The sequence below is a fragment of the Euleptes europaea genome, chromosome 8 (assembly GCF_029931775.1).
Source record: "Euleptes europaea isolate rEulEur1 chromosome 8, rEulEur1.hap1, whole genome shotgun sequence".
In the NCBI taxonomy this organism is placed as follows: domain Eukaryota; kingdom Metazoa; phylum Chordata; class Lepidosauria; order Squamata; family Sphaerodactylidae; genus Euleptes; species Euleptes europaea.
The window spans coordinates 73,717,539-73,741,596 of NC_079319.1; the positions used below are offsets into that span (position 1 = coordinate 73,717,539).

The 24,058-nt window shown below is 44.9% G+C and overlaps 1 protein-coding gene across 1 annotated transcript in view; it reads right to left on the bottom strand.

The window, feature by feature from the left end:
* The window catches only part of LOC130482025 (enoyl-CoA delta isomerase 2-like), a 56,723-nt gene that overhangs the window by 15,912 nt on the left and 16,753 nt on the right, over window positions 1–24,058 (bottom strand). Inside the window, exons 2-6 of the mRNA XM_056854832.1 lie at window positions 15,650–15,815; window positions 10,481–10,579; window positions 7,350–7,535; window positions 4,983–5,052; window positions 2,371–2,473 (exon numbers count right to left, since the gene is read on the bottom strand). Of these exons, the coding sequence (XP_056710810.1) occupies window positions 2,371–2,473; window positions 4,983–5,052; window positions 7,350–7,535; window positions 10,481–10,579; window positions 15,650–15,757 (566 nt within the window). The 5' untranslated portion in view covers window positions 15,758–15,815. The remainder of the gene's footprint in view (window positions 1–2,370; window positions 2,474–4,982; window positions 5,053–7,349; window positions 7,536–10,480; window positions 10,580–15,649; window positions 15,816–24,058) is intronic.

The window sequence follows — 24,058 nt, forward strand, 5'->3', positions numbered from 1 at the left end:
CCCCCCTTCCCACGATAGAGTTTTGAGCCTGTTTTGGCTCTCCTTTATTTTTTAAGTCATTTCCCGCAGTAGACCCAGTTCGTTAAAAACCTTAATGTGTAGTTTGCCCCTTAGCTCCCTCCATTTGCTGGGGTGTGTGTGCCAGAGAACCCTCATGAACAGCATACAGGAGCAAAGTGGGAGGGTGGAAGTGACAAGAGTGACAGAAATCGCCTTCCAAGTTCTGAATGTTTCCTATTCCACTTATCAGTAATAGATCTTCTCATTCTCAAGCATAGTGGCCATTCATGCTTGGTTACTTAGCCTACCGATCACCTTGGGACTGCTTCAGGGCTTTCTTTGGATTATTCGTGATTTATCCAACCTTCAGAAGTCGCTTCGCAGCCTCCGCGAACTTGTCCTGTGTTTTCATGTTTTCGCACTATTTTAAATATTGTCTCGATCCAAAAGCGAAGCTAATCGAGGCAATTTCTGTGAATAGTCTTAACTTCGGGGTTTCTCTTCCCTGTCCATTCTCGCTTGTCCCTGCCTCATCCAACACCTCCCAGAGAAGCCATTTTGGTCAGTTTTGGTAGCGAGCGTAATGATCTCAGGAACAGAGCCGGCTGTCCCTCCCATCCATGCCTCATAGGCTTCCTCTCTGGTCAGTTTCAGCGGTGATTGTAATGGTCTCAGAATGGAGCCGGCTGCCCCCTTTCATTTCTGTTAATTATTTTAACGTTTTTTCGCTAAAACAACACTTTGAAACGAGCAAAAATATATGGCTACCTTGCCTTGTAAAATTAATTACGAAAAGGCAGCCTGTAAGAGTAAATAAATTACAAACATAATACTTTGGGCAGAATTGCACAAATAGAGACGTTTTAAGATGCAGTTGAGTGCAAATTTTTGCTCCTCTCAATCAGTGTGATGTGTGCATCTGAAAGCCCAAATCCAGTGATTGGGCAGCAGCTACTATTGGCTATCCTAGGCCACTGGTTTCCATGAGTGCTGTGGATTCACAGTCTTGGTTTCTCCCTACCCCTTTAGGGTGGTTGAAGTCAGTGATGGTAGCACAAACAGGAAACACCTCATAAAATAGGTAGTTCCTGATGTGGGGAGATGGAAGCTCCACTGCCTGGATTAGGAGAGATCATCAAGAAGATTCCCTCCTTGCCAGAAAACACATGGATCGAGAGTGATCAGCACACTGATCCAGAGCACTGGTCATAGGGAAGTTCCCTTAGTCCTGCATTTTTCAGCTCTTGAATAACAGCATAATATCTGATGAAATGTTAGTTAGATTATGTTGTTGTTAATGATGATGACCATCATCAACATCTTAACTAAGAGCATGTTTCATCCCCAAGGGCATGTCTACAGAGCATAGGTCTCACCTGGTCTGAGATCCCTTTTTCACACAGATTTAGAAGGTTCTTCTTAACTGTCTTTTTATTGTGTGTGTGTGTATGTGCGTGCCGTCAAGTCACAGCTTACTTATGGCGATCCTATAGGGTATTCAAGGCAAGAGATGTTCGGAGGGTGGTTTGCCATTGTCTGCTTCTGTGTCATGCATGACCCTGGTGTTTCTTGGAGGTTGCCCATCCAAACAGTAACCAGGACCGACCCTGCTTAGCTTCTGAGCTCTAACGAGATCAGGGTAGCCTGGGGCTATTCAGGTCACGGCTTTTTATTCGTAATGATTAATAATGATTTTTATTAGTAATGATTAAAGTAGAGACCTCCCACTCCTTGCCCTGAACAGGGGAATGAAAAACTCTCCCATCTTCAGAAATCATCTGTAATATAAATTGTATTATTCCGGGCCATTTTTTAAAATGTATTTACTTAAAATACATATGTTAATTTTGTTCCTAAGACTAAGGCACTGGATTCTGATACTGAAAAGTCATTTTTACCTGCAATCATATGCATGCTTATTTGGGGGTAAACTCACTGAACTCAGTGAGAATTAAATCTAAGCAAAAATTAGGCTAGTGAGCCTCGTGGTACAGAGTGGTAAGCTGCAGTACTGAAGTCCAAGCTCTGCTCACGACCTGAGTTCGATCCCGATGGAAGTCGGTTTCAGGTAGCCGGCTCAAGGTTGACTCAAATGAGTACCCAGCTTGCTGGGGATAAAGGGAAGATGACTGGGGAAGGCACTGGCAAACCACCCCGTAAACAAAGTCTGCCTAGGAAACGTCGGGATGTGACATCACCCCATGGGTCAGGAATGACCTGGTGCTTGCACAGGGGACCTTTACCTTTTAAAAATCAGGCTACAGATTTCATGTCTTAATTCTTAAAATCTTAGTACTGCTTTCTTTCTCTCCTGCCACACACTTTATGATGTCTCCTGTGCAGGTCAACATAATTTGAAACAAGGCTTACTTGAGCAGCTCTGCACCACTATCTGCCATTTCCTTTATTCCACCTGCTGAGACATTGGCAAAGTTGTTCAGGTCGTTTCCACTACAGTAGTAATCTCCACTTCCTGCAGACAAACACATATCAAGAATTCTGATCATGTGAAACAGTCAAATGGAAAATAACCAAATAATGTTTGCAGGAGCTGTTTAAACTGAACATTCAGTTTATTACTGACACAATACAGCAAAAGGTCTGCACTTTTGATGTCAGATGAGAGATGTTTACGCACATGCTTCCTTTCTTCATTGAAGTCAGCAGGACTCAAGACCCATTTTGACTCAAAGAATTTTTTTAAAAAAACCTACTAATAGCGCAATCCTAAGGGAGGGGGAATTGGCTCAGCTACATTATACTACATTTAGCTACATTAAAAACTATATAAGAAAATATATAATTTTGCAAGCTGTCAGGTGGGCAAAGGTACAGACACGTTGGGGAAACTAGACCTCTTGCAAAGCACTTTCAACCTTCTTAGCCTTCATTATAAATATTCAAGCTGGGGATGCAAAAAATTAAATGGGGAGGGAAATCCCATCCCTCCACACTGGCTCCCACTCTCTGTCTCTTTTCAGGCTGCCCTCCTTTCCCTCTCTCTTTCGCTCAAGGGTTTTCTCTCCTCACTGCTTTTCTACTCTCATTTTCCAGGCTTCTCTCCCTCCCATTTCACCCTCTCTTTTCTAGCTTTCCCCGTTCAGTGTTTTTTATTACTTCTCTCTTCCTAGATTTTTCTCCACCCTCCTTTCCCCCATAACCCCTTTCTCAAGACTTTTCTCACTATACAACTTACAATATTTGTAGGGTTTTAATTCATCCCCATTTTCTTCTCCTTCCTCTCTTTCCCCCCAGCCCTCCCATTTCCTGCTCTCTCACTCTTTGTAGGCTTTTCTCCACTGTCACCCCATTTTCCTCTCTGTTTTCCCTCCCCAGGTTCTCCCCCAACCGCAGGTTTTACACTCTCTCTTTGCAGGCTTGTGTCTGCCCACCCACCCTATTATTAGGGTTGCCAACTTCCAGGCGATGGCTGGAGATCTCCTGCTATTACAAATGATCTCCAGACAAAAGAGATCAGTTCACCTGGAGAAAATGGCCGCTTTGGAAGATGGACTCTATGACATTATACCTCCCCTTCCCAAACTCTGCCCTCCTCAGGCTCCACCCCCAAAATCTCCAGGTAGTTCCCAACCCACAGCTGGCAACCCTACCTGTTTTCCTCTCTTTTTCTTTTCAACCTCCCCAACCATTTCCCATTCCTCCCTTCTTCTAACCACTCTTCCCCTTTCACTGACCCCTTTCCCCCAACCTTTCCTCTCCTCCCCAGTTTTCCACTCTCTTTTTCATCCTAATCTTTTCTCTGCTTTAACCTGTCCACCACTTTGTGTTCCTTCCCTAGCCACTGCTGCTGGAATTTCCTAGGCTGAGGCTCCAAGGCCTTGGTTGCTAGGCAACTTCACATGGGGACTGTGACCTTGCAAGACTTCAGGAGATCTCGATCACCATTCTCCATTTCAGGAAAAATTCAAGCCTCCCTATTTGTCTGTCTGCCTGTTTGCAAATCTGGGGCTCTCCCCAGGTATCTAGAAACATGTCCAGACTGCATCATTATGTGGTGTAATGGAACATTTGTGGCCATATTTAGAATTAGATAATATATTTATTTTTGAAGCTGTTCCTAAAAATGGAGCTTTTTGTGTTTCTGGATAACACTGACTGGAGGGGACTGTATTCAACTCCTTTTTTAATATTGATATTTCCATCATCAACTCTTTTTTCTATTTTCGCAATTGGCAAAAGCTAAGATATGCTTAAGTACAGCACCATGTTACTTAGGGCTGCCAACTGCCAGGTAGTAGCAGGAGATCTCCTGCTAATTCAACTGATCTCCAGCCGATAGAGATCAGATCACCTGGAGAAAAACGGCCGCTTTGGCAATTGAACTCTATGGCATTGAAGCCCCTCCCCAAACCCCTCCCTCCTCAGGCTCCGCCCCCAAAATCTCCCGCCGGTGGCAAAGAGGGACCTGGCAACCCAAATGTTACTCCACACATCTAACACTGGGCATATATATATATAGTTATTGTCTGAACAAAACTATACTTTTAGTCATAAATACACCAAACAGTATACTTGCATGTGCTAATGTACATGACAATTTTATATTCTTGAAGTGTAATAATAAGTAATACAATATCAGCTCTAAATGGATCTAATAGGTATTGGTTTCATTTTTTTTTTTACAAAATTCAATTTTTTTCAAGAAAAATGGCCTGTCTCCTGCAGTCGCTTTCCACCTGTGTAAGTGTTCTTGTATAAATGAAAGAGCATTTAAAAATGTTAAAAAGAGGCTTTTACTAAGTTATATGTGCTGTATCCAAACCTTCTATTCTGCTTGAAGTTCTACAAGGCCTAGTACAAAAATCAATGTAGCGGCTGACAACCTGTTCCGCAGATCACTGTGCATAAATAACAACACCTACTTAACTTGTCTTGTTTTTCATAAGGAATGGGATATGTATTATATGTTGAAAATATAAGCCAAAGAAAAATACACTTGGCTGAACAGACAATGAAAGTACCTGTCAGTACTGTTATAACAGAGTCATCCTTTGCTGCTTTCTCAAGTGCTTTCATAATTTCTTCATACATCTGCACAGGAGGATAACAAAGGAAAAACAAGCAACATTATCATGCTATAGAAAGAATAATTGTAACTAGCTAGCCACCAAAATCGAAAGACTCTGCTGCATCACAGACTTGGGGCATGATCCAGAGGACAAAGGCTTCTCATTTACAGAAAGGCTATGTTGTCAAAGAGCTCCCCAACCTGTCTCCACCAGTTGGAGGCTGCTTTGGATTGGTCAGATGTTTTCCTAAAGACAAAACCTTGAACTCCAGGCTTTCGCCCCAAGTCCAAGGAGTAGCTGCCACCAGCCCTTTCAAAAGATTGAGCTCCAGGGGGAAGATAAGGGCAATCCTCTCCCAACTCACTCCAAAATTGAGTGCAACGCTTACCCTGCAAGGTAGAGGCCTGCCAGGGAAAGATTACACTTTCAAAATGTCTTAGGTTTTTGGTAGGTGGTTTTACACTCACACAAGGCACTTAGAATTTAGGCTTAGAATCCCAAAATCACAGACACAAGCCATTTAAAGGCTAACAATTTATTTATAAGATTCAAGCTGGTTTACAGGAAAGAAAAGTCATGAAGTGTTAAGCAAGAAAACAATAAACTATTTAGCATAACTAATACATTCAAAAACCTTTTTGGTTCAAAAGGATTGGCAAAGGTTTCTTACATCAGGTTTATAGTTACCAACTTCCAAAGATGCTTCCAGCATTCAAGAGTTTCAAAAGGTTGTCCAAAGGTTTCTCCAAGCAGGTCAAGTTGACCAGAGTTTCCCCGTAGGGCCAAAATCAAATGGGTTGTGATGCAGCCAGCACAGCTCTCCTGCTGTACCCCAAAGCATGCATAGTTTTCTCAAGGGTTGGTTTGTCCTTATATTCGTTTTCTCAGTGGCATGAGCTCATAGAGGCCAATTGAGAAAACGCAAGCACTTAGCTGTTAATTAATCACTTGGTCAGAAATTGCTGACTCATTCAGAGATGTGTTCAGGTGAGGAAGCCTGCAGAACTACCTGCACCTGGACATTGTCATGATGGCTGACCATTTAATTACCATGGCAATGCACGGCCTTGCATTCCAAAAAGGGGAAAGGTTATCTAGCACCAGCTGGGGCTTACTCCCTCCACAGAAGCAATTTTCAAAAGGAAACTTATTTTTCTGGTCTAAAATCTCAATAACCAAAAAAATCATGAAATCCAAGAAATTGAGAGACCTCAACTTCTTGACATATGTTTAGTAGTAAATAGATTTAACAATGTCACCATGAAAGCACCCTGACCACATTTTGGACGCACAAACCCTCTGCTTCCCTGGGCTGAGCTCAACTAAAATCCCCCCCCCCTTGACTAGTAGGAAAAAGCCAGATTTTCAAAATGCTGACAGGCTGGATCTTGTGTAATGAAGCTACTGCATCTTGTTTCTTGGAACAGCTTTTAAAGTGTAAAAGAATTTAAGCATTTTAAACCTCCCCCAAAGAGCAGACAAAAGGTATCAACAGATAAAATGTGAAGACAAAACAGAAACATAGCAAGCAGCCTGTTTGAAACACGGAAGGAAGGGCAAAGAGCATAGCATTCTCATATCACTACAGCAAAGAGCTACCCTGCAGCAGAAACACCTGCAATCTACTCCTCTTCCCAGGTACATCTGTATGCAGCCAAAGAATAAATCCAGGTATGCAGAGATATTTCCAGCTGATATGACAGGAAGTCCTTTAGCACACAGGACACTATGCTATGCTCTCCGTGGCTCTGCATACATGCTTTGACTCTCCCCTAATTGTATTTAGGGAGAAAGGTGACACTTAACAAAGGATCAGGGGCTTTACAAAAAGAATTTATACAATCCTTTTAACTGTGTCAGAATGAGATTTGCTGGGTTTGGGGGATGAGGGCAAAGCAAAAGTAAAGTAGCCATGTGACTGCTTTACAAAGTACCCACTTCATGCTGTGCTTTTCCTGTCCTGCCAGCAGCAGCCAATGATTTGAAGTGGAGGTGAGCAATTGCACAGTGTGAGGACCTCAGACACAACGGGTGTGAGAACCTGACATCCATTTTCTGAAACAGCTTGTAATGTTCACTCAGTTCATTAGACAAAGCTTGCTTCTGTTAAAGCAGCAAGTTACTAAAGGTTCTGAGGTGTTTTTCTTTTGCTTTTTTCTGTTGGGGTTTTTGTTTTGAGGGGAAGAGGTAGAGGTTCAAGCATCCTCCCCCCTCCCCCGTCGAATTAGACTCAGTGCTGGATTAGTGCACTACATGGAAAGCCCATTAAATTACAAACTGAAGGATAAAATATAGAGGACCCAAAAGTTACTGTATCACCTTCACGTTGATTGCATTTTTCATTTTGGGGCGGTTTAATACTATCTTTGTGATGTTGTCCTTGGTAGAAACTTCTAGCGTTTCATAGCCAGACTTGCTGTCCGGAGGGGTCTCTTTAACATAACTCGAAGTTTCTGAAGACATCAGGCCTGACACAAGATCCACATACTGCAGTCTGGCACTTTCCTGTAATGAGAAACGCCTTTAATGAATGTGAAATGAACACCAAATGATGGCTCAGCAGGCCACCTAGAAAGAAGAGACAAAATACAAAATGGGGAATTCAGCATCATTAAGAACCTGAGCCCGTTTTTCCAAATGTCTTTAGGGGTGGAAAGGATAATGATATCTGCTGTGGTTTTGAGAAATGTATCTTCTGAAATTCTTTGTTACTTGTGTAGTAACTTGTGTTACTTGTGGAGGTTTGTCCCGGCCTTTGAAAGACACCAGGCTCTTTCTTCTGGGAGTTTTGAAGTTTCCAGGCCACCCCAAGTTACTGCCTGGCAAGCTGACTTCTTTCCTCTTCTCCCCTTTCTTTGGAAGCCACCACCACCCACTCAATGGATAGGGTATAACTGGCCAGAGAAGCGGGACTCCAGCCCTCTGAGTCTCTGAAGCCTCGTGTTGGCTCCATCCCCTTACTGAGTTCACCACCTTGCTTGGCCAAGCTCCAGAGGGAATAAGCAGACATCCTTTCACCCAGATTTGAAGATACCCTTCCCTCAGTGGAGAATAGGTATGCATCATGACTAGTATCCATTTTGACTAGTAGCCAAGGATAGCCCTCTCCTCCATGAACATGTCCACTTCCCTCTTAAAGCCTTCCAAGTTGGCAGCCATCACCATATTCTGGGGCAAAGAGTTCCACAGTTTAACTATGCGTTGTGTGAAGAAATATGCAGGGATATTTCTGCATGCAGCTTTGGCTACATAAGTGAGCAATACCAAAGTTGGTGCTTCAAGAACATTCTGGATTCCAAATCCACAATGACTAGATAGTTATATCTATTTATTTTGTACATTTTAATCCTCCTTTTCTTCCAAGGAGGTCAGGATGGTGTACAGTGTTCTCTCCTCTTCCATTTTATCCTCGCAACAATGCTGTGAGGTAGGCCAGGCTGAAGGAGAGTAACCCAACAAGCTTCCTGACAGAGTGTGTATTTGAGCCTGAGCCTTCCAGATCCTAGTCCAACACTCTAACTACCACACAATGCTGCCCACTTAACGTTTGACACAAAAATTATCTCCCAAAACAACTCACATCAATTATAATTCAGAACATAATAAGCAAAAATATACATAACATACAGTATTATAGATAATTATGTATACAGTTGCTATAGGTATTACTTAGCAATTTGAATTTTCCAATAACTGGTCAAGAAGTAAATGGCATTTCGCTTTAAGCCATGTATATGAACATTTATTATTTATAATTATTTATGATGTAACATCAGAATTAAATTTATCTGTTTCAGAAAAGATCTAACAGGCAACATTTCATTTGATGTCACGGGGACATCTTGAGTACTTCTGAAAGCTTTTGAAGCGCAATTTTATACTCCCAAGAGAGAATAATGGCATAGCAAGGATCCCTTTTTTGTTCTGTTGGTAACTCTATTGATAGACTGTTAAAGTGCACTCCTTTTATAAATTAAACTATAGCTTTGCCTTTCTATTACATTTTTAGATGAGCCTTTGATGTGAACTTTTGCACATAAATGTATACAAGGGAACATAAAGTCCGGCTGGCCCCTTCCAACTCTATGATTCTACGATATTGTTGCAGTAATTTTCCAGTCTTAACAAAACCAAATGACACATCTCTTCAGAAACAACCAAAAGGCTTATGGTACATTAACAAAAGTATTGTAAAGAGCTGGGAGGGGGGGAGGGGCTCCATTGGGAATTTGATAATGATTCTGTCCAGAATTTGTGAATGGTTCTGTCCTACATGCTTGGCCTCTGATCACTGTGACTCAGTCTATCTTATTTGACAAAAGGAATGGTAAACTTGTTAATACTTCCTGAGGGCTGTGGACCGCCCCCCCCCCCCCGCCCTCGATCATGTGCTTTTATGGAACTGGCCCAGCAGTTTGATTTGGAAAGTGGAAGAAATTCCCCCACCCCTGCAAAGTTGTGCCTGGACCTGTGTAAAAAGAAGTCAGTTTAAAAGAGATTTGGAAAAGAGAGATGGGAAGAGAATTAGGAGCTACTGCTGGGAGTTATTGCTGAAGCACCTAGAAGGTGCAAGATCTCTCTCTGGAGATTTGTTGTGGGGTGGCAGAAGTGTTGCCCTGTAGGAGTACCTCCATCTGTGCTTTACCAATATATTTGTAAATATAGCAAAATAAGACTTCTTTACTCTCTCCTTCCATGGGATCCAGCTTGGGTGTTAGCCTCTGGAACTTTTTACTGCTTGTACAGTGGCATAAAGTTGCATAGGACAGAGCTCACTTCTTCAGGGGTGCATGTGTGAAGGACAGGAACAAACAGAAGAAGGGCAGAGGGAATGGGATGTTACAACAAAGTAAGGCCCAAAGGGCCAACAATCTAAAACAGGTGTGTTATTAGACAGAGCACAAGTAAAAACAAGTTCCAGTTGAAACAGTAGATGATCCAGTCAGAGTTAAGTGTGGACTACTCCCAAAGGGTGATGAAATTGCAAAGCAGATTAAGAGCTTACACAATATACTTCTCTCCCTAAGCTTTGATAGAAGTTAAAAATTACATGAGTGAAAAGCCATCACTTTTAAAAAAGCATTTGCGAAAAGACATATTTTCATCTACGGGGGAAAAAAGACTATGCATAATTTTTGAAACATTCAGAGGGGCAACTGATAGGATATTTAAAAATTAAATGATCCTAGGAAGGAGACATCCCATACGGACCAGAAGAATTTCCACTGGCCAAGAAACGAAGCTCAGTACCCTATTGTTTTTTACCCCTTCCCTGAGATTAGCAGAAGATTCAATTATACACACTAACTACATAATCAGAATATTAAAACAGGGCTTTGTTTTGTTTTTCATGTCAAGCCTTAATTATATTCAGGTAACATACAACAAATTTACACGCACATGACCGCAACCTCAAATAAAGATTAATTTGCAAATAATGGCATACTGACCTGTGGCAAGGTGCCAAGTGAATTCCATGCATCCCATTTGGCTTTGTTGATAAAATCCAGCATGCCTGGTTTTGGGGTATTGCAGGGACCCTGTGTTGCCTGCATGAAGGTAATATATACACATTTCTATGACTTTTCAAATTAGTTTAAACTGCTTAGCCAAGAAATCAAATCAGCTATAATGCTTGTATATATCCCTCTTGGTCAAAGACTTAAACTGGAGTGAGTTTACTCTATATTCTTATAAACTGGTGATATTTTTAGACATCTGCATTAACGTTTTTACACTATAACATCTCAAGACAACAAAGGCTTGCATATGCCTTCAGGTGTAATAGTGGTCTGTGCACACTTCTGAAGCAGCAGGTACAGCCATCCCGGAAGAGCTCATGTACTCCTCGCATCCTCATTGTGTGGCTGCATGTTCAGCATCTTGGCCAGGCTATGCACTGCCTCATCTCCACCTTGAGGTATTCATTGGCCCAAATGTCCCCCACGTCCCTTCAAGACCGGCAGCGACATGCTACTGCTGCTTCTGCAGAAAAGAGTCTGCATCTAGGACAGGGGTGGAGAATGTCAGGCCCGGGGGCCGTTTAAGGCCCGCAAAATCATTTGGTCTGACCCTTCGTGGGTCCTGGCAGATCTCTAGCTCATAAGGATCTAAGACTAGTGATCCGCCCCCTCCCGCAGACAGGAATAGCCTCTATTCAAGGCGGATGTGAATTTGTTTTGCTGAGAAAAGGAACCTTTCCCCCCCCCTTGCAGAAGAGTCATTAGCTACGGAGCTGCTAGAGCTGCCCAAGAAACTGTGTTAACCCTTTCCCACCAGGGCCATGGATAAATGTATTCCCTCTATACTACAAGAGGGCTGGGGGCGGAAGTGGCGACAATAGAGGGGTTAAAGGGGACAGGGCCAGAATGCGCAGGGGTGGGAGGAGTTCTTAGCCAGTGTGTCCTCATTTCACCCCTGCAGGCGGAGGTAGCAGGAGCCGGCTGTAGAATCCGGCCCCAACCATGCAGAGCAGGAGCAACTCCGGCATGTGGCTGGATGGCTACACCCAGATGGTGCAACAGTCCATCCTGTGCCACCAGGTGGGCGAGTGCGCCACCAGTTGGATGCCTGCCTGCTTGCCCACACGCGGGGTGGGGGGGTCATCTGGAGCAGCTGCCTGCTTGGGGCTTGGTCAGCTAATTTTTAAGTTGATAATTTTGTATGGCCCACAAATGGTGTTATAAATATCCAAATGGCCCTTGATGGGAAAAAGGTTCCCCACCCTGGTCTAGGAGCTTGGGAAGGAGGTGAACTGTTCACAAAGCTATCCTCAAGAGAGTCATACCCACTGATCTCAACGGACTTCAAAGGGTGTAATTCTGCTGGGGATGGCACTGTCACTGTTTCATGATAAGGCATGTTGGAGCAGATGGCCTAGTTAAGACAAGGTAGCCTGATGGGGGTAGGGGGATCACACAAGCTTCTACGGAGGCACTGTATTCTGATCTGTGTGTGGAATAAGCACAGTTCGTAGTGTTGCCAGTTCCAGGTTGGGAAATTCATAGAGATTTGGAAATGGAACCTGGGAAGGGCAACGTTTGGGGAGGCTTGGAATGTAAAATGCCATACAGCTCACCCTCCGAATCTGCCATTTTCTCCAGGGAAACTGATCCCTGTAGTCTAGAGATCAGATGTAATTCCAGCAGCTCTCCAGGCTGTACCTGAAGGTTGGAAACCCTATATGATAGTGTCCTTTGTGATTAAAAAGAACAGAAAGATGAAGATGGCTGATCATGGACTGTAAATAAGTTGCTTTCATTGAGAATAACGTTGGTTTCATAAGGAATGGCGAATGGGAGATGTCATTGAAACACCAACACAACCAGCCCTCCCCATTCTTCTCCTCTCAATCCCAGTGCAAGAAGAGTGTAATTACCACATGGAATGGGGTAGGAGGGCAAATGATCACACTGGCTGGCCCTGATCTCAACCTCCACACTTTCATCAGAATTTGTACAGAGAAGCCTACACCTACACTCCAACTCATGTAGACTCTGAGTGTGTGTGATATGTACCCTCCATTTTTGCAAGATTCTGGGCCCTACTACATGATACACTTTTCCTGGATAGTTCCTGGGCCTGACTGATGGACGCAGTATGGGAGTTCTGTTCTTGGAAGGCAATTCCCAGGCACATGGGGGCCTGATTCAGAGCAGGACCACTGTGTGTGACTGTGGGGGGCTTAAGCTTCCCTCCCACTGTCCTCCCTCCCATTTTCCCAACTTGAAATGGCCCCAAGGACTGCTATTTGCCCTGTTGGGAAACTTAGCATATACTGGGAGGAAGTGGGTAAGATCCTGCTAGCTTGCTAGCAGCAGCTGAACAGCATCTGGGCTTTGGTTCTTGTAGGTTATCCAGGCTGTGTGACCGTGGTCTTGGTATTTTCTTTCCTGACGTTTCGCCAGCAGCTGCGGCAGGCATCTTCAGAGGAGTAACACTGAAGGCCAGTGTCTCTCAGTGTCAAGTGTGTAGGAAGAGTAATATATAGTCAGAAAGGAGTTGGGTTTGAGCTGAATCATTGTCCTGCAAAAAGTATCAAAGGTAATGTGCTAATCATTGTTCTGTAAGTATCAAGATAATGTGCTAATGAGGGTGTGATATGTTAATATGGAACCATTGTATCCTGAAGTGATTTGTTAATGTGTGAAATCCAAAACTAATCCGGATGGCTATTGTGAACAGTAGTCTTTGTTAGTCTGGAGGTTTTCAGGACAGGAAGCCAAGCCTTATTCATTCTTAAACTCTCTTCTTTTCTGTTAAAGTTGTGCTGATGTTTATGAATTTCAATGGCTTCTCTGTGCAATCTGACAAAATAGTTGGTAGAATTGTCCAGTTTTCAGTGTCTTGGAATCTGGGCTGTTGGTTTCTCCTCTGCTTGCAAGTACTTAGCCTGTGGCAAGCAGCCTGAGGCCTGTGTTATTTATTTAGATTTATTTATTTAGAATATCCCTACGCCGCCTCTTCCGAGTCCAGCTGTGACAGCTTAATGAACCAGAACCAGTCCAGGATGTTTGTATTTTCTTTGTTTTATTTAAATTGTATTATTTACATTGGTTGCTGTAATTCAGGGATGGGGAACCTCAGGCCCGGGGGCCGTATGCGGCCCCCGAGGACATTTTTTGTGGCCCTCTGGAGCTCCGGGAACCCTGCCGCGGAGGCGGGGCACAGGGCAGCCCTCCCCGAGGGTGTTCCTGGGGCCATGGCTTACAGCGCCCTTGTAGCGCCCTTTGGATCTACTCTCACCAACTGTCGGTTGTTGGTCAGCGAGAGGGGAGGGGGAGGGACGCTTCCCCCAAGGCTGCCCCCAAAGCTGTGGCGGTCAGGAACGTAGCGGCACATTGTAAGCCCCTCTCGCTGCCTGTCGACTGTTGAGCAGCGGGAGGGGGGGAGGCCGGCGGCTCCCGGCAGCAGACCATGCATGCGGGAGCCGATTGGGCTGGGGGGGGGGGCTTTTATGGACTCTGGGCGGGGAGGGCATGGAGACTGGGGCCCGGTTGCTTGTGGCTCCGTGCGCCGCCGGGTGTGTATGTGTGGGCGGGCGAGGTGGGGAGGCTGGGGCCCAGTCGCGCAGGCCGGCATGCGCGGGTGTGTGTGTGTGTGTGGAAGCTTTTCTCTCTTTTCTTCCTCTTTTTCTGTCTTCTTTCTCCTTTCTCTCCCTCTCTTTCTCCCTCTTTTTCTGTCTCTTTCTTTGTCTCCCTCCGTCCTTTTTTTTCTTTCCCTCCGTCCTTTTCTTTCTTTCTCCCCCTCTCTCCATTTCTTTCTCCCTTTCTCTCTTCCTCCCTCCATTTTCCTCTTTCTCTGTTTTCCTTCCTCCCTTCCTCCCTTGCTGATCGACTGTTGGCTGCGCCCCCCTGGCGCCTCGTTTGCTGGGGCCGACCGCTGGCTGCCCTCCCACCTGGGAGGTGGGAGCGGGGGCGCCCTGCAGGCCTTCTCTGTGTGGCCTCCCCTGGGGTTGCCAACCTCCAGGTGGTGGCTGGAGACCTGGCAACCCTAGCCTCTCCCCCCCCACCGGGAGATCTACACCTGGTATGGCCCCCGAAAGATGTTATAAATGTGCAAATGGCCCTTGGCAGGAAAAAGGTTCCCCACCCCTGCTGTAATTGTATTTTGGAATTTTCAGTAAGCCTCTTTGGGGAGAAAAACAGCACAGAAATACCCAAATAAATAGTACACATTAAATTTCCTTAACGGGTCAATGAACAACTCCAAAGGCCATTTCAAGTCGGGAAAATAGTCCATGGGGAAAGCTTTAGCCATTTCTCTCTTAAGCACTACAGTACCAAGCCAAACCAAGCCCATGCATACCTGGGCATTGAGATCTGTGCATAGAACTCTAGGGACACATCTGTTCCAAAGGAGGGTTGCCAGCTCTGGGTTGGAAAATATCTGGAGATTTGGGTGGTGGAGCAAGAGGAGGGTGGGATCTGGGGGGGGGGGGCTTCAAGGGGTATAATGCCATTGAGGCCTTTTATGCAGGAACGTTTCCCGATCCTGTGATCACCCCCCCCCCCCGACTGCTTTGGTGCTTCGTTTTACTTATGTATGCCTTTTCTGCCCATCAGAGGTTGCCTTACTCACCCCACGTGTTTTGCAGATGTTGTTTTAGCCAGAAAAGGCATGCACAATCAAAAGAAAGCCCCGAAGCAGTCAGCGGGGGTGACAGCAGGGGAAACATCCCTGAATAAAAGACCTCTGTCCACCTTCCAAAGCGGCTATTTTCTCCAGACGACCTGATCTCTGTTGTCTGGAGATCAGTTGTAATCCCAGGATATCTCCAGCCACCACTTGGAGGTTGGCGACCCTAGATCCACAGTCCTCCTGGCAGCCCCCATGTCTGTCACATAGGCTTCGTAACATATGAATCAGCCCTCATTTCCTCCGTTACATATTCCGGACAGCCAATCAGAGGAAATATGGATTATGCAAAACCGAGAGAAGAACTAGAAATGCTCACTGGACACTGTTAGCCTCATATTCTAAAAATGAAAAGAAGCTGCAATTTGTGCCACTGGCTGCACATTCTAAGGAAAACTCATTCAGATTGCCTAAGCAAAGCATTCCAATAATCTTTTAAACAAATATAACTATATTTACAAAATGAAAATGGCTGGAGCTACCTGCTTAAACAATGCATAAATTTTCAGCTTTACTTCATTACCAGGATCAGTCTTCAAATGTTTCAGCTGATCTTTGGCCTTTTCGAAGTCTTCCTGACTGACTCGCATGCCAGGTTTAGTGGTGTGTAACTGTACTAGAGGAAAATGAAGAGCCCACGCTGTATTCCTGGAAGGAAAACAACAACATTCAACCAGTATTTAGCCAACTAAAATATTTAGTAGATGATAGAATGAATGCTTGAATTTCTTGTCCAAAAGGTTGCAAATCATCATTGGAGCAAAGATCAGTTGCATTTAAATCACAGTTAAAGTTTAGCTCTGGTATAATTAACCTTTGGGCAAGATTATTTAACGTAATTCTTTAGCTGAACATTGAGCTCTGGATTTTGTCAAGCAAAAGGAAATGTACTACCGTTTACTTATTAAAATGTTTCTGATCCCACCTCTCCATCATTAATACAGCAAACAATAAAAACTAAAGGTAATATCAAACCGCAAACTAACACATCCAACAAGTCTGATCAAGTAGCATCTAAACTAAAACAGAATGTCAGCCGTTGCAAAGGACACTGATCAACAGGAATAAATCCAATCACCCCCTAGCTCAAATGTAGACTGGAAGAGCAGCATCTTAAGTTGTCCAAAAGCTGGAAGAAAGCAATAGCCAGACAAGCCTCTCAGACTAGAGCCCTGGCATCACCACAGAGAAGGCGCTGCTGCTCCTTATCCACCTGCCATAACTCAGACAGTAAGGGACACAGAGAAGGACCTTAGCCGATGACCTAAGCCAGGGGTGGGGAACCTTTTTCCTGCCAAGGGCCATTTGCACATTTATAACATCTTTCGGGGGCCATACCAGGTGTAGATCTCCCGGTGGGGGGGGAGAGGCTAGGGTTGCCAGGTCTCCAGCCACCACCTGGAGGTTGGCAACCCCAGGGGAGGCCACACAGAGAAGGCCTGCAGGGCGCCCCCGCTCCCACCTCCCAGGTGGGAGGGCAGCCAGCGGTCGGCCCCAGCAAACGAGGCGCCAGGGGGGCGCAGCCAACAGTCGATCGGCAAGGGAGGAAGGGAGGAAGGAAAACAGAGAAAGAGGAAAATGGAGGGAGGAAGAGAGAAAGGGAGAAAGAAATGGAGAGAGGGGGAGAAAGAAAGAAAAGGACGGAGGGAAAGAAAAAAAAGGACGGAGGGAGACAAAGAAAGAGACAGAAAAAGAGGGAGAAAGAGAGGGAGAGAAAGGAGAAAGAAGACAGAAAAAGAGGAAGAAAAGAGAGAAAAGCTTCCACACACACACACACACCCGCGCATGCCGGCCTGCGCGACTGGGCCCCAGCCTCCCCACCTCGCCCGCCCACACATACACACCCGGCGGCGCACGGAGCCACAAGCAACCGGGCCCCAGTCTCCATGCCCTTCCCGCCCAGAGTCCATAAAAGCCCCCCCCCCCAGCCCAATCGGCTCCCGCATGCATGGTCTGCTGCCGGGAGCCGCCGGCCTCCCCCCCTCCCGCTGCTCAACAGTCGACAGGCAGCGAGAGGGGCTTACAATGTGCCGCTAAGTTCCTGGCCGCCACAGCTTTGGGGGCAGCCTTGGGGGAAGCGTCCCTCCCCCTCCCCTCTCGCTGACCAACAACCGACAGTCGGTGAGAGGAGATCCAAAGGGCGCTACAAGGGCGCTGTAAGCCATGGCCCCAGGAACACCCTCGGGGAGGGCTGCCCTGTGCCCCGCCTCCGCGGCAGGGTTCCCGGAGCTCCAGAGGGCCACAAAAAATGTCCTCGGGGGCCACATACGGCCCCCAGGCCTGAGGTTCCCCATCCCTGACCTAAGCAGTAGGGTTGCCAACCTAAGAAGTAGGGTACTACTACCTGTGGTGTAGTGGTTAAGAGCGGTGGTTTGGAGCGGTGGAGTCTGATCTGGAGAACTGGGTTTGATTCCCCGCTCCTCTACATGAGCAGTGGACCAGATTGGATCCCCCAATCCTCCACATGAAGCCAGCTGGGTGACCTTGGGCTAGTCACATTCTCTCAGCCCACCTACCTCACAGGGGTCTCTTGTGGGGAAGGGAAGGCAATTGTAAGCCGATTTGAGACTCCCTGAAGTAGTAGAGAAAGTCAGCATATAAAAACCAACTCTTCTTTTTCTTCTTCTTCTACTAGCTGGAGATCTCCTGCTATTACGACTGATCTCCAACCGATAGCGATTGGGGAACAATTACAGCAAAGCCTGGATGTGAGTGAGAAAGTTCAGATTTTGCCAGTCCCATCCACATAGTAGCCATTTTCTCCACAGAAGCCACTTCCTCCCCATGCCACTGTTTTTTTAAATTGGCAACTGCATATTGTTACACATGGATATGTTCTAACAATATGTATAACAGGTTCTCTGACTTTTCAGCTTTCATTTAAAAAATAGTCTCTAGTACCATTCGTTGTGGAGATACAAGGGGAAAGGCATATCTCCTCAAAGAGAGGGGCTGAACACTTAATATTTTAAAAAATGAAATCTGGAAATTCAGAGAACTTATTCCACATACTGTTGTAATCTTTTACTGACATAATGATATCAGTTTAAATACAAAAACCAGAAAAAGCCTTGATGGGGAGGGGTATGCATGGCCCCTGCACGCGAACGGGGCAGGGAAACTATAAGGAAACCTGCCACTAGAAAGTCATGTTGCCATGTACTGTATTGGCTGCTGCAGAAGTAACAGGGAAACCACTAGGGATGCTAGCCTCCGGGTGGGACCTGGGAATCCCCCGGAATTACAGCTATCTCCAGACTACAGAGATCAGTTCCCTTGGAGAAAATGGATGTGTTGGAAGGTTGACTCTATGACATTATATTTACATTTATTGTTATGGCCATTGGCCAGCACAAGACAACAGAGCAGACAGTGAGATAAGAGACAAAATTTGGGAGCCCTACAAGACGTCTGAGAAAACGGCCTTGGATCCGTTCCACTTCATCTGAGTAGGCATGAATCCAAATTGGCACAGCGTATAGCAGCTGTGACAATAGTTTCAGACTGAAGATTTGTAGAGAGACAACAGAGCAGTGTATGACATTATATACCAATGAGGCTCCTGTCCTCCTCAGGCTCCATCCTCAAATCTCCAGGAGTTTTCCAACCTGCAGCTGGCAACCCTACCCGCCCATCCCCTGCAACCTGGCAACCCTAGGAACCACACACACCTGTCCCTGTGTCAAAATGGCAGGGAAGGAAAGAGTGAAAGTTTCTTTTTCTCCCTGTGGCAGTTGTCTTCCTTGATAAAGCAATCCTGGCGGCTTAATAACAGTTGATTAAAATAAAGAAGGAAGAAATCATAAGGTGTAGTTGGGCCCTGAATCCTTCAACAAACACGTCTCCTCTGCACAGTCATTACAATATGTATATTTCTACTGTTTCAAAAACCTAATTTTTGAAAACCTCTGGTTTTGAAATCGTTACATATAAGTGCATTCATACAGAACTCAGCATTATAAAATTACATATATTAGTATTAACACCGTTACATTTAAATTTTTTCCACTATTCCATTCTAAAACCCTGTCCTTGGCAACAATTAAATCACTCTCCTTTCTGACTCGCGTTCTCCGAACACTTGCCCTGACATCCTTCTTCTGGCTCTTACACTACCTCATTATAATTCTGAGCTGTTAACTTTATTTACTTCATTAGGCACTGCAGTAGAAGCTTTAAAATAATTTGCCTCATCTCCATACAACACTAGGAGCTTCTATTCTGCAGTTAATCCCTAATTAATAAATAAAGACACCCTTGACTTTTAGAAGTCACATTTACCAGCATGAGGATGACCTCTCCTGCAAGAAGACCTCAAGAAAACACTACCATTTCCACAAGATGAACTCGCTTATCAAGAAACTATTGACCTTCTGAGATGCCAGCCAGAATCAAAGCAATTTTTTTTTCTGAAAAACTACTAAAAGCCGTAATCCAATACAAAGAGCTTTCAAAAGCCAACACAGCATGAATGACTGCTTAGCTAGAAAACTGCTGGTAAATTGTGTGAGAGAATAATTACCTGTAAGATAGCAACTCGCTGCTTGTAGAATTGATCTCTGACACAAACTAAACAGCCCGTTCTTCAGGCATGCAGCTCTCTGGTGTGTCAACATTAAAAAACAGCTCACCAGTATTACAAAGGTTACTAAGTGTTGTGCTCAGGGCAGCCCTTTCAGTTTGACCAGGGAGAGTGGGGTAGTATGTTGAAATGATAAATAAAATAAAATTTCAGAAAGCTTTGCAGGTGATACAGCAGAGTATGTATGGCAAGTAATAAACTCTCCAAGCTTCTCCAATCATGCAATAGTATTTGTGACTGGCTGTTTTAGGGTTGCCAGGTCGTTTCCTCCCCCCCACCCGGCCACCAGCAAGGGGTGGAGGGGTAAGGTTGCCAGCTCCAGGTTGGGAAACTCCTGGAAATTTGGGGGTGGAGCCTGGGGAGGATGGGAACCCCAGTGGGGTACAATGCCACAGAGTCCACCACCCAAAGCGTCCATTTTCTTCAGGGGAACTGATCTCTGCATTCTGGAGATGAGCTTTAATTCTGGGGGATCCATAGGTCCCACCTGGAGGCTGGCATCCCTAGGCTGTTTGAATGGCGTGTGTATGTGTCTTGCCAAAGGGCAATGATTCTTTTCCTCTAAGGGATATGGAGGCACTGAACACACTAATGGTGAAGGAAAATAGATGTTATTAAGAATCTGAAGTAGTCTACAGAAGAAAACCACATATACAAAAGAACCAATGCAAGAAAGTCATACGTTTATGTCCCTTCAACTGTCGACAACCCCTGGAGAATGACAATGGACAGACCCGTCTAGAACTGAAACTCAGCACAGACTGGAACCACAGAATAGTACTGCACAAATGGCCGATTCCAGGGTGTCCATCCATTGTCATTCTCCAGGGGGTGCTGACAACTGAAAGGATGTCTGCATATTACTTTCTTGCTTCGATTCTTCTGTAAACATGGTTTCTTTCTGTAGACTACTTAAGCTACTAAATAACATCTATTTTCCTTCACCATTTGTGTGTTCATCGCCTCTGTATTAGAGGAAAAGAACCAGAGTGTGTGCGTGAGTGTGATGTAATTTAAACATTAGGCAACTGTTTAAATGTCAAACTTTGATTCTAGCTGGCAGAATCCAACAGAACAGCTGTACCTGGCAGCCTTAAGCACCATCTTCATAGTTTCTATATACAGTGAGCCATAGTGGACACTACTGGACTGGTTTCCTTACACACACCCCTGAATGCTATAACTTGGTCCAGGGAAGAAGAAGAAGGAAGAAGAAGAGGAAGGAGAAGACTTGTTTTTATATCCCGCTTTTTCTCCACCTTTAAGGAGTCTCACAGCAGCTTACAATCAGCTCCCCTCCCCCTCCCCCCACAACAGGCACCCTGCGAGGTAGGTGAGGCTGAGAGAGTTCTGAGAGAACTGTGACTGGCCCAAGGTCATCGAGTGAGGTCAGTTAGTGTGAGCCAACTTCCATCAACTCTCAGCTTTCCTAGTTTTACATCGTGGCGGATGTTTGGGAGAAATAGCAGCCAGACAACCAGGTTGTCCTCCACCAGCTCTCTGCTTTCTAACAGTTTGGTTCAGCTTTTATACTCTCAGAGCAGTGTTTATCTGAGCTGAGCCAAGAGGCTAGAAGCTTCTGTCCTGGGTCTAAATTGGTCACTCTTGATAGTGACTGGCATTGTCACTTCCACTTCGTCTGTGGAGAAAGGCTCTACTATGTATGTGGCATTAAGTCACCAAGTTCACAAGGTCACCATCTGTTGTACTGCTTAAAGACCAATTCTGACTTATCGGACAGTAGAATTATTTCCTCCTTACGCTGTATCTCAGAGCAGAGACCAAAAATCCCCAGACAGAGATGACCTTCTCGTTTATGCAGAGAAGAACACCCGGGATAAGCAATTGCCGATACTTTTCAGACTCAACTATCAAGCGAGCAGCATTAAATGTCTTAACCTTGTAGCCGTGCAGTTTCGTTTATCTTAGAATGGCTTCAGTCAGCATGAACTTTACCCCACATTACTGCATCAGTTCTATTCATATGAGCCTTAAAAAATGCTTTTACTCATATAGATTCTTAGGAAAACCATATGCTCAGGTTAATTATTGCTCCAGCCCATGACACTCCCAAGCACGAGAGTCCCCTTCCTTGGAAGGGCTGCTAGACTCATTCAAAACTGCCTTGACTCAAGCCTGCCAGGCAGAGGGAGCCACAAATAGTCTGCCTGACAAAATGACTCAGCGGGGGGGGGGGGGGATTCTGGTTTAAAGAAAATAAAACTGTACGTTCCTGTTTCTCTTCGGAGGGAGGTGATGGATTGGGGCCATGATTCCAAGGTGGCGGGGCATTTTGGCTTTGTTAAAACCCGGCATCTTTTGCGCAGGCAATTCTGGTGGCCAGGGATGAGAACGGACTTGGATTCTTTTATTCGCAGTTGCCCCACTTGCGCTACAGCCGAAAGGGTGGTGGGGAAGCCACCCGGACTTTTGTAAACCGACCATGCATAATCGACCCTAATCTCCAAGGATCTCAGGTAGGGTTGCCAGGTCCCTCTTCACCACCGGTGGGAGGTTTTTTGAGTGGAGCCTGAGGAGGGTGGGGTTTGGGGAGGGGAGGGACTTCAGTGCCATAGAGTCCAATTGCTATAGCGGCCATTTTCTCCAGGTGATCTCTGTCGGCTGGAGATCTGTTGTAATAGCAGAAGATCTCCAACTAGTACCTGAAGGTTGGCAATCCTAATCTGAGGGTAGTATAATATCCCTGTAAGGTAGGTTAGGCAGAAAGATTAGCTGGCCGAAGATCTCACAGTGAGCTTCAAAGAGAGGATTTGAAACTGAGTCTTCCCAGCTGTAATCCAGCTCTCCATCCCCTATTTGACACTGATAGATTTTCATCTGTTGTGGTTGATGTATACAACCACATACACTTTAAGTACATGCTAAACTCAAAACAGATGTGTTAATGTTACAGAGGTTTTCGTTAGTTAAAACCAATTTCTGCAAATCATCCATCATTTTCCTGTCTTATTTTGGGAAAGGAACCACTTTGTTCTTTTTCGTTCTTTCTTTCCAGGAGGAAAGTAAATTCACAGCTATATCTCATGGCGCATAATCTTATTACAGATAATCCTGTCAAATGAACAGCATGCCTGCAAGACAATCTTGTCAACATATTCTAAAGAAGAAAAGCAGCATTTCTTTCATCCCTTTAATGATCCTTCCCTAGGCCCAAGCAGCACAGTGTCAAGCTTTTGTTGGAAAAGGCTTTTATATTAAATGATAATACTTTAATAATCAATTAGTTGGCCCATAGTCATCATGTTTTGGCTTCTCTCTACCCCATCTAATGCAATTAGAAAGCATAAAAATAATGAGCTCTGGCATGCACCTTCTCCTCGTCTCCTGCCCTCCCCCCCACAAATTATTCTACATCCTTTGAAGTCATCTTCTTTCTCCACTCCTCTTTCTTCCAATTTTCCTTCTTTGTGCTAAGAATTTCTACACCACTTTCTTTTATGAGAATCTAGTTACTGTGAAGAATCTATGGAATACTTAGTATTTACGTAGAGTGAGGAAGAAGTCTTTAGTTGCTAAAGCTACTGACACATTAAAACAAGGAAGGACATTTCAGATTTCATTTTGAATCTTTTTATTTCTTAAATTACGGAGCCACAATTAGATATGCACCTTCAAATTTCAATAACAGTGGGCCTTGTAGGGTCAGGGGGTACAACAAGGGCAGGTAGAACTAACAACGCAATACTAAGAACACTTTCCTGGCAGTAAGCCCCAATGATAGGCTTGCCAACTAGCTGGAGATCTCCTGCTATTACAACTGCTCTCTGGCTGGGGTTGCCAGGTCTCTCTTTGCCACCGGCGGGAGGTTTTTGGGGCGGAGCCTGAGGAGGGCAGGGTTTGGGGAGGGAGGGACTTCAATGCCAGAGTCCAATGGCCAAAGCTACCATTTTCTCCAGGTGAACGGATCTCTATCGGCTGGAGATCAGTTGTAATAGCAGGAGATCTCCAACTAGTACCTGGAGACTAACAACCCTACTACTCAGGCTTAAGTAGCCCTTAACTCTGACTCTACTGTTGTTTTTAATAGTCCTAATTTACAGCAACTGCCCCACTAGATTTAAGTTTCCCAAATAATGGCACACTCCCACAGCAATTAATTATGCCAAGTAGGAAAGACCAACAAATGCATAAACATATGTAAAATAACTTGATGGCACTTAGCACAGCACAATCAAGGCTATATCTGTATATTACAGAAGTGTGAATTTATTTACTTCTTTCTCAGCCTCACAAGGATTCTTTGTTCAAGAATTAAAGAGAAAGATTTGCTAAATCTTAATACCTCCCA